Genomic DNA, 10600 nt, shown 5'->3' on the forward strand with positions numbered 1-10600 from the left:
GTTTAAATCTCTCTGTGCCGAGTCTGCACCCTGAGACAATCTGCAGCCCACTGGGTCTGTGCAGTTTCCAACTGACCCACCAGAGACCTTTCCCCTCCAGCACCCGGGAAAATGCCTCTTTGGCTCCATGTCGTTTTCCTTGCAGCAGCTTTGAAAGGTATTTTCTCCCCCTGTGGGGGTGGGGGGGGGGGTAGGGGAGTCAGAGGAATGTATTGTTGGCAATTCACACTGACATGATTTTAATACCCTTTTATTCCCAGGCGTCCTGTCACAAGTCCAGCTGCTGGAGTCCGGCGGGGATGTGAAAAAGCCCGGAGACTCCCTCAGACTGACCTGTACCACCTCAGGGTTCAACATAGACAGCGCCTGGATGAGCTGGGTCCGGCAGGCTCCCGGGCAGGGGCTGGAGTGGGTATCAGCAATTAATGGAGCAACTACGCATTATGGAAATTCCGTGAAAGGGCGATTCACCACCTCCACAGACAGCTCCAAGAAGCTGATCTACTTGCAAATGACTGGCCTCAAGCCCGAGGACACCGCCCGCTATTACTGTGCGAGAGACACAGTGAAATGAAACCGGTTTGTGATCATACAAAAACCCAGGCTGCGGAATCGCCCTTCTCCCGGCAGCCGCGCGGGGGCAGCAGTGACACACACACCGCTCCGGGCTCAGGCAGAAGACCCAGCAAGCGAGTGAATGTAACACAAACCTCCCCTCAGTTTTAACCCTTCTGTTCCCGGGCAATGTGTCTCCCAGTCCTGCCCAGAGCCCCGCTGGGTGCAGAGATCCCTCGCTTCATCTCTGAACGCATATCGGGAGTGAGTCCTGTTCTGAGTCGCTCTCCCCTCGGAGACCTGGCACGTTGGCTCTCCCGGGCCCGTCTCTGTGTCAGACTCACAGGACAGCGTCTGTCAGTGTAAAGGGGACAAGCGCATTGGGGTTTGCATCAGACCCAACGGATGGAGCGAATTGTTCCTGGGGCCAAATCCTCCGCTAGTGTAAAGTCACCGCAACTGCTTCCGCTAGACTCGAGTTACTCCTGATTTACACCAGGGAGGCTCTGGCCCTTTCAGCAAACTGGGATGTTTATGCATTAATGCAGTGGAAGGTGATTAGTTCATTATAACTGATGCGGGGCCCCTCACCGTGGCACTGCCGAGACTTTCCAATGCGGCTCGTGGATTGTTTTCACCCAACTGACGTGGAAATCGCAGCCCGGCCTCTCCGCTGGTGTCAATGGGTGGAGCTGAGACATCCCAACCCACAATAAAGTTACACAATGTCACAGAGTCACCATGGAGATAACAGACCCCGCCCCCCAGCCCATGATGACATCACTCAGCCCAGCGCTGGCACTCGGGGCATTGGAGATAGTCACGTGACTAAGGGCTGCAGACAGGAACACGAAGGGATTTAATGGGGTAGCTCAGGGAGAGGCGGCTGCTGAGGGAGAAGCGGAGGCCCGTTGGTGGAGGATTGGGGGGCACTAGGGTCACAGAACGCAGCTCCCACTGAATTAGATACGGCCCAGGACTGACCCTCCTCAGACTAAGCAATTTGACTCCAAAACCCTTTCTAACCATACAGCCCCCAACACAAATTTTCCCAAAGCATTTCTGTACAGTTTGTCTCTGTCCTAATTTTCCAGATTCTCATGAACAAGGAATGGTTCAGTGATGTACCTGGCCCCTAGGTTATAACATTGACACCAACATCAGAAATGGGGTGGAGCTGAGAGATAGATAGACCAATAGATTATACAACTGTGGCCATTTAATTGTGTTATCAGTGTAATGAGGACAACTATATAAAGCTTATGGGAAGTTTCTCTATTGAGGTTGGACTCCCAACCCACCTCTATTAGACTTAACAACGCGATGCTGCATCACACACCTCCTAGGTCCCCACCCCTTATATTGTCCCCACCTCCTGGACCATGCAAATGAGCTCCCCGGGGCCCTGTTCATAGCCCAGCCGCAGGCCGCTCACCCTGCTCAGAGCCAGCGCCGGGCTTCCGCTTCCCATCCCGCCTGGGGAACGAGCCGCCAGCCGCAGACATGACCCCCAGCCTGGCCATCGCCTTTCTCCTGCTGCTCCCAGCGGGTACGGGTGGGATCTGTGCTGCCGCTGGGCGCCCGGTACCGCATGTTCCCTAATAACTGCACGTCAGCAATATTTTCCCTTTATTTCCCCCTCTGCAGATGTCTATTCCCAGGTCAGCCTGGTGGAGTCCGGTGGGGGAGTCCAAAAGCCCGGAGAGACCCTCAGACTGCCCGGCACCGTGTCCGGATTCTCTCTCACTAGCTACGGGGTGCACTGGGCCCGCCAGCCAGCGGGGAAGGGGCTGGAATGGATGGGAGTTATCTGGGGTGATGGAAGCAATAACTATAATGATGCTCTCAAAAATTGCCTCCCCATCACCAGAGACACCTCCAAAAGCCAAGTGTTCCTGCAACTGACCGGCCTGCAACCCAGAGACACCTCCGTGTATTACTGTGCCAAATACACACAGTGAGGGGAAACCTATCAGAGCCCGCACTAACATTAACCTTGCGGGGAACCAGCCTTCTGGACTCTGGAGTGAGTCACAGACAGAAGCAGCTGCCGACACAGCATCCTTCCTGCTTGGTCATTCGCTTCGTACAGATTCCATGGCAAGTTACAAGCACTTGTGAATTTAGCGCCGCCTCATCCAGAGTCAAACAGATAATTAGACCTTGAAAGACTCAGAAGGGAACCCAGGAGTCCTGACTCCCAGGGTCCTGATCTACGAATCGTCTATCATTCTGCCAAGAAATGAGAGGGAAAATGCCAGGAATATTCACTGTGTAGCAACTAGATTATTCTTGCATGGTGTCAAGTATCAGGAGGTAGCCGTGTTAGTCTGTATCTACAAAAACAACAACAAGGGTGTCAGTATATAATGCCTGCACTGTAACTTTCACTCTATGCATCCGAAGAAGTGAGGTTTTTACTCACGAAAGCTTATGCCCAAATAAATCTGTTAGTCTTTAAGGTGCCACCAGACTCCTTGTTGTTTTTGTAGATTATTCTTCGCTCCCTTGGCTGGGAAGATACAAAAGGAGTCTTTATACCGGTACCTACTGCAGACTGCATTACCCAACTATCATATTAGAGCCAGGAATAGATGCCAGATGTTCTGTTCAGTGGCTGAGAAAATTGGTATCACTCACCGAAGAGCACAATGATCAGAGCAAACAGCCAATATGTCACTCTGGCTCTATGTCTGCAACATGCTGAGCCGGCTAAATCTATTCCCCCTCAACCCACTCGTAATTCCCTGGGGGTGAAATGAACCCTTGTGAAGAGGTCCCAGAATAAGGGCCTATGCACTGAGTGAGCCCTTGTGATGAACTGGAACTGTTCTTAATGTGGTCTTTGAATGCTGAGTGGGGAGTGTTGGCTGGGAAGGCAGGGGAGTTTGGCTAGTATGGTCTGCATGGGGGGATGGGAGACTGGCCTTGAGGGAGGATACCTGAGCATGTAACCTGAGAACCCAGGAAGAGGTTAGAGGCCAGGTGACACCTTTGCCCGGGAAACTGAACAAAGGCTGGGGGAGGAGATGATGGGGAGAGGGAGAGTTTCAGGACCTGGCTGGTGGAATGGAGGGGAGCCCAGACGGGGGTCTGACTGCCCAATGGGGCTGTGGTGCCCCTGGGACCTAATGGGGGGGGGTCCTGTTGTCTGTGCCTGCAAGACCTGTCTTGGACTGTGTTCCTGTCATCTAAATAAACCTTCTGCTTTACTGTCTGGCTGAGAGTCATGGTGAATCGCAGGAAGCCGGGGGTGCAGGGCCTTGTGTCCCCCCACACTCCGTAACAGCCCTACATCAGCGTGAAGTGGGATTTTAATATTTCACAGCTCTAATGCTGCCTTCTTTCCAGGGGCAGACTCCTCTGTTTTTACAGCATTTCCCCTAAATTGCTCCCGTCCCTGGCTCCATGTCCCACATTCAGCCTCACAGAAACTATTTCATAATAAACATAAGATTTACCGAGATCCATTTTTGGACGTGAGCTGGGTGACCCCAGTTGTAATGGCCCCTCCAGACACAAGGCACAGTTCATGTAGAGGAACTCCGCCTCCATCCCACACATCTGGTTAGCGAGGAACCATCCTGATTCTCCGCTGCTCTGCAGATTGTGGTCCAATTTAACTCTGCAACGTGGGTAGGATGTCAGCCTAAACTGATGCACCCTTAGCGCCTTGCTCACCTCCTACACAGTAAGACAAGGGGCAGTTTGATTACTAGAGTCGACTTCAAATAATGTATAGAATAGGGGGAGAAACCCATGTAATCAGGTGACCTGTCACACCAAATCTACACTACCGGTGAATGCTCCACAGCAAAAGAAACATGCCGCAGCATGTGCATTATTCATCCCCAGCAGCCCTAGCAACACAGAACGCCAAGGTCATTGTTCCAACTGTCCCCTGGCCTATAGGACAGACCTGAACTAGACACCAGCGTTATTCACCTTCCCTCCTGACTTGAGAGGAGCAAGGGAAGATTGTGAAAGGGGCACACACAAGTTAGGTGCCCAAATAACATTCAGGATCAATGGGACCTGCCTGTGGAACTGCCCTTCGTGCCTTTGAAAATGGGCTCCAGAAAACCTTCCAATTCAATACTGTAAACATAAACAATGTTTTCTCTTTGTCTGTCTTCTCTCATCTTGAAAGAGGTAGTATTTCCCTGAGTGGTTTTAAATCTTTCAAATTTTGGGTGCCCTGCTTGGAATTCTTACACGGGAATTTCTAGTCAGAAGATGCTGAGTACCCAAACTCTGAAACTCAAGCCCCTTCTCAAAAAAATCGAACACAGTTCGACAAAATTAAAATAGTTATTTTTTTAAATCTTGGCCTATGTGCAGAGTAAAGAAATTTGTCCTAACCATGATAATGTCCCCCAAGTTCTGTGTTAAGGACAATGTTGACTCTCTAAGCAAGTATGAGGCAGTGTATTAAGGACACATACAGCATTTGCCAGACTCTCTGGATGTGTCACTGTCCTGTCTGAGCTCCGACCTCGGGATTTCAAGTTGATCAGGGGCTGGGTTTCTCAGCCCCTCACTAACAGCAGGATATGTAGATAAAGTTACTCAGCTCCCTGCTTAAACCCTGACATTCCCCAGACCCTGCAGCTCGCGCATTGGGAAGCCAGAGCCTTGTGGTTCCGGACAGTGAAAGAGTTAATCCTCCAAGAAGCCCCGACCTAGGCAGAGAATGAGACTTTGGCTCCATTTCCTCCACACTCTCGCAGCGCTCAGAGGTGATTTTCTCCCCCAAAATAGCGGAGACTCCTGAGATTTCTTCTCAGAGAATCTCCTGATTCTTAACGTGTCTTGATTTGTAGGTGCCCGGATGGAGGTGCAGCTGGTGGAGTCCGGAGGGGATGTGAAAAAGCCCAGAGATTCTCTCCGCCTCTCCTGCAAAGCCTCTGCGTTCACCCTCAGCAGCAGGTCCTGGCTGGGCTGGGATCCCGGAAGGGGATCAGAATGGGTCAGTGCCATACACAGCTCTGGAAGCGGTGCATATCACGCTGTTTCAATGAAAGGGCGATTTAATATCTCTAGGGACAACCATGGAGATCTGCCGCATTTTCACAGGAACAGCTTGAGACGTGAGGACATGGCCTGGTATCACTGCGAGAGACTCTCTGTAGTGGAAGCTCAGAGAAAAACCTTCCATCTGAGTGGGTGTCTCCTCTTGGGGCACCCAAGGTCTGTAAAATGTAAAGAGTTTAAATCTGAGAACCTACACGAAACTGTGCACCCTATTGTCCCTCTTTTAATAATGGCCCCATTCTCGCATCCATCGCTCTCACCAGGAAATAGGATGCTTTAAATAAAACAAGTAGTAATTTGAGCACACCAGTATCGTTCTTCCTGTCGCCAGAGTGACAAGAATCTGCAGCTCCCTCACTGTCTCTATGGGATTGATTCCCGAGTGGGCTTGCAATTCCAGACTTTACTCTCTCGCCACGCGGCTGCCACTGCACAGAATCCTGCAATTAATCCAACGCTTGGGGCCTCTATTGGAAAAAACACACACACTCCTCCCAGGAATGAGAGATCACTGAGCAAAATTTAAAAAGAGGAAAATTCAGCCTCATAAAAATGCTCATACATATGCAGGCAAAACTCTGAGTGTTGTGGTTAGGGTTATGCCTAAAGTTAGGGTTAGGGTTAGGGATACAGTTAATGTTAGTGATAAAGGGTAGAGGCAGGGTTAAGGTTAGGGGCAGGGTTAAGGTTAGAAATATGGGTATGATTAGGGTTAGGGGATAGGGTTAAGGCTAGGGTTACGGTTAAGGCTAAGGGTAAGGTTCAGTATGGTTAAATATAAGTGGAAGGGCCCAGATTAGCTTTAGTGTCTGGGTCAGTGTTATATTAAGTGTGAGATTTAGAGTTAGAGAACCAGGGTTAAAGTTAGGCTTTGGGTTTAAATCAGGATTTGCGGGGATAGAGGGAAAATTAGCATTTTTAGGGTAAAGGCAAACATTTTGTGTCTGAATCAGTGTTCAGGTCCGGATTTGAAAAGAGGTTAAATTTAGGGCTAGGCACACAGGCAGGGTTAGGTTCTTGGTCAGATTTAAAGGAAAAGTGGAGAATTGTATCTTCTCTATGAAACAGAATGTGAGGAACCCTAGGGTTTATTATAAAGGATTGTGTCATTATATCCTGTAAAAGTTTAAGTTTACATTGTTTGGAAATCCATTAACTTCCGGGGATGACCCTGTTTTCCAGCCAAGGGAGGGAGAGAAGTGTCACAAACTCACAGGTCATGCCCACTCTTGGCCCTGTACGGTCAGTGGGGGGTGCCCCTTACAGTGAGACAGCCCTTCTTGGGGGTCCACTCTCTCTCGGGGTCAGGCCCCTCCACCTCCTGGAGCTGCACCTGTCTGAGCCTTAGCACACCTGTTTCTCGCCGTGGGCCCCCTCAGGGAGTCCACTTGCTCTGGACCCCCGGGGCCTCCACCACCCCCGAAGGGGTCGATGCAACCCTGTTCTCTAGACCAGAGTGACTCTCAGCCAGCGTAAAACAGGAGGCTTTATTGAGAGTTGAACACAGCACAGAAACTCTCAAGGCCTCAGGCCTGGCCTCCCTCAGCCCAGCACACCCCAGTCTCTCTGCATCCAGGTGGGCTCTGCCTGCTCCCCCTCTCCAGCCCAGAGCCCCCCTGCTTCCCAGCTGGGCCTCTGAGATCCCCGGCCCCAAGCCCCGCCTCTGTCCATTGTCTTCTCTCCAGGTAAACAGGGCCGTAAACTGGGGCCTCCTCTCCTCGTGTCTGTCCTCCGGCTGGAACGGGCTAGTTAGGTCACCGGGTCCTCACTCTGCAGCCCATTGTCCTCCCACTGGCCAGAACCAGCTGCAACTCCTGAGCTGGGTCTCCGGGTCGGGGTCTCAGGTCACCGGTCGCTGGGGTATCCATCCTCCAGGCCATTGGCTGGGGTCCCAAGTTCCCTCTCCGGTCCTCTGCAACAACAAACTCCCTCTCCCTTCACCTGGTTAAACCAGTAACCCCAAGGGAAATTGTGTCCCACCCCTTCCGCATGCAAACCATTGAAACCCCACAGAAAACAAGAAAACCCCCCACTTCGTCACAAGAAGCATGTGTTCTGTTGACTCCAAGTGACATGTTTTTTGTTGACAAGGAGGTGAAAGGACTTCTGGTTCCTTGAGCTCATCGGCTGATTTCCCGAGGCTTTGCACTGGGGTGAGTGAGAAGAAAATCAAGCCCTATAATTTCAGGGTAATCTTATAAACACTACAGCAGCAATGCTGGGACGGGGAGGTCTTTTTCTGTTCACTCACTGGGCACGTTTTCTGACTCCTCTATGCCCCCAAAGTCTCAGAAAGGTGTCCCCTCCCCTCCAAAATGTCCCTCCATCACCCCAGAGCCTACCAATCATCTCGCTCTCACCGAACTCTCCTCCGGGTCTGATTCTGCCTCGTGTTCCCAACCCCCGTTCCTATAATATGGTGCGTGGCTTGAGGCGCGGAGCGGTGTTTATTAAATGCCCCTTTAACCGCAGTAAACACAACTCCCCCACTTTCAGTGCCAGAGCCCCTCCTCTAACGAGCAGAGGATTTCCATGCCCCGAGCTGTCCCCATGGGTCTGTCACCCTCTATCCATAAGCAGCCTGTCCCTCTCCATCTGCAAGAGAAAAAGCTGGGATCCCACTTCCAGACCCAGCTACTTAAACTGAGACCCAACACCCACTATCGTCTGAGTCCCTCCAGCCCTGCCACACCCAGACCCCCCTTCGTCCCATTGCTGTGGGGTCTCCAGCCCAGACCAGCCTCCTGCTTCTCAGACTCTCATGTGTGTGCGGGGTGGGTTTGGTCTCCTGTCAGCTGATGTGGGATGTTTGTTGTCACCGCTTCCCTCTCCGTTCCCATGGGGCCTGGGGGCAGGTTGTTCTGACCCAGTCGGGTCCTGAAGCGAAGCAGCCCAGAGAATCCAGCCCGCTGAAATGCGCTGGGAGCGGGGTTAATCCCCAGAACAACCCACTCCTCTCACACCCTCCGGGGGGATTCATACCAAGGCCAGCTCCTGCGGCTCCCTGCACACCCCGGGTGGAGACCGGAGAACAAAACGCTGTGTCCGTGTGAGGAGACACACACTGTGGGTGAGGCAGGCTGCAGAGACCCACACCGGACTCGTCCTTCTCCCATTCTCCGAGTGGGGGCAGCGGTGACACACCCAGTGCGGCTGTGGGGACCGGACTGAGAACACGCACCAGGGTGGAAGGGCATATGACTCCAGCTTTTCACTCCCCCGTTCCCTGGAAACGTCCCGCACCGATGCACAAAGCACCGGAGCAGAGCAGAGCCCTGCCCGCCACTGGCCAACCACTCGTCTCCTTGCAATTCCTGAGGGAACTCCGGGGAGTGAAGCGAACCGGGATTGTCCCGTGTGGTGAAAGCTACCGGGGAATATTTCCCACCAGACAGAGCCCAGGTCAGTGGAGCCGCCGCTTCTGGGAAAGGGGCTGGGCCGGGCTTCAGTTATAGCTACCGCCCAGTGCCCCGGGGCGTTATTCTGTCTCCAGGGGTGGCATTTTAGTGGAAGGGGGAAGAGGGATTTGCTGGCCGCCTCTTCCCGCCGCCCCCATTGACCTGGAGCGGCGAACCGTGGCCACTGGGAGTCACGATCGGCCAAACCTGCAGACTGGGCAGGTAAACAAACTGGCTGGCCCACCAGGGTGCTTACTCTGGTGAGCCCCGTCCCAAAGGTTGCCGATCCCTGGTCTACACTTTATTGCTAATTAATAATTAACTAAATAACTGATCTTCCTAATGATGCTTAGTGGTGATAGATTTGGTGCTGGTTGTGGGCCTAGCGCCTAGGGTTTCCAGAAACTGGGAATGGGCGACAGGGGGTGGATCACTCGGTGATTCCCTGATCTGTTCATTCCCTCTGGGCACCTGGCATTGGCCACTGTCAGGAGACAGGATACTGGGCCAAATGGACCTTTGGTCTGACCCAGTCTGGCCATTCTTATGTTCTTAATTATAGTCTAGGATCCCATAGTCCTAGGCACGGTACAAACACAGACCATAAAACCTCTCTCAGTCCCACCGAGTTTCCAATCCGAGTGTAAATGGGAAGTGGAGTGTGACTGGGAACAGGAATATAAACACAAATATAAATATCAGCCGTGCAGAATAAACTTCCTTCACTGTAGCCTGAATCCCCCCTCGACTCCCAGACACGCCGCTTTCAGCCCACTAATGTCAGGGAGGCTCCACTGCAAAACCTTAACACTGTCCTCAGACTTCCCCGCTCCCCCAGCTTCTCCCACCTGCACCCACAGGCGGACCCCAGACCTGGTCCAAAGCATGAGCCAGGCTTGCTCAGATCACGTTCCTAGTGTCATGGATCATTTCAATGTAGCCGGTCACTGCTGGGAAGGGAAAGGGGCTTCCGTTCCAAATCCCTCCCAGTGCCACGGGAAATCTTCCCTCTCCAGCGGGGATCACTGGGACACGACCCCTCCCCAGACACTGACCCCCCTGACTGGACGTTGCATGGCCCTTGTGCGCGTGGAACGGGGCTCCAGAGCTGAGTCCCCCCAATCCCCAATATCACCTCACAATAGCCAGGCCCTCAGTTCCTGGGTGAGGAGATACAGTCACTGCAGGGAGCTGGTCATTCCTCCCAGGGGTCCAAAAGTGTCAGGAGGACCCAGCGCCCTGTGCCCGGCGCTGCACAGACACACAGGCTGGGACAGTCTGACTCCCGCACCCGGAGCCCTAGGGCGAGTCAGTCAGATCACTGGCAGCAGGAGTGTGTGTCTCTTATAAAGCGGGGACATGCAAATGAGGGAGACACTTTCCTGTTTAAATCTGTGCCTCTCTCTGCCCAGGCTGCACCCGGAGACACAATCTGCAGCCCCTGGGTCTGTGCAGTGACCAGCCAGTCCCCTGAGAACTTTCCCCTCCAGCACCCGGGAAAATGGGGTTTTTGCTCCTTGTAATTTTCTGTGTAGCAGCTTTGGAAGGTATGTTCCCCCTCTGAATAACTGGCAGAGTTAGAAGAATATTGTGTTACCACTGTTTTTATACCA

General features: G+C 52.6%; 1 gene segment (V, D, J or C); it reads left to right on the forward strand.

The window, feature by feature from the left end:
• Positions 1-260: 260 nt before the first annotated feature.
• Positions 261-574, forward strand: LOC112124004 (the record flags this gene model as incomplete). The annotated part of the segment is given in 1 exon segment: positions 261-574. A coding segment is annotated over 1 exon segment (314 nt), but the record flags the coding sequence as incomplete, so codon positions are not given.
• Between the last annotated feature and the right edge of the window lie 10026 nt (positions 575-10600).

This window comes from Terrapene carolina, unplaced genomic scaffold, assembly GCF_002925995.2.
Source record: "Terrapene carolina triunguis isolate 2854851 unplaced genomic scaffold, T_m_triunguis-2.0 Scaffold25042, whole genome shotgun sequence".
Lineage (NCBI taxonomy): Eukaryota > Metazoa > Chordata > Testudines > Emydidae > Terrapene > Terrapene triunguis.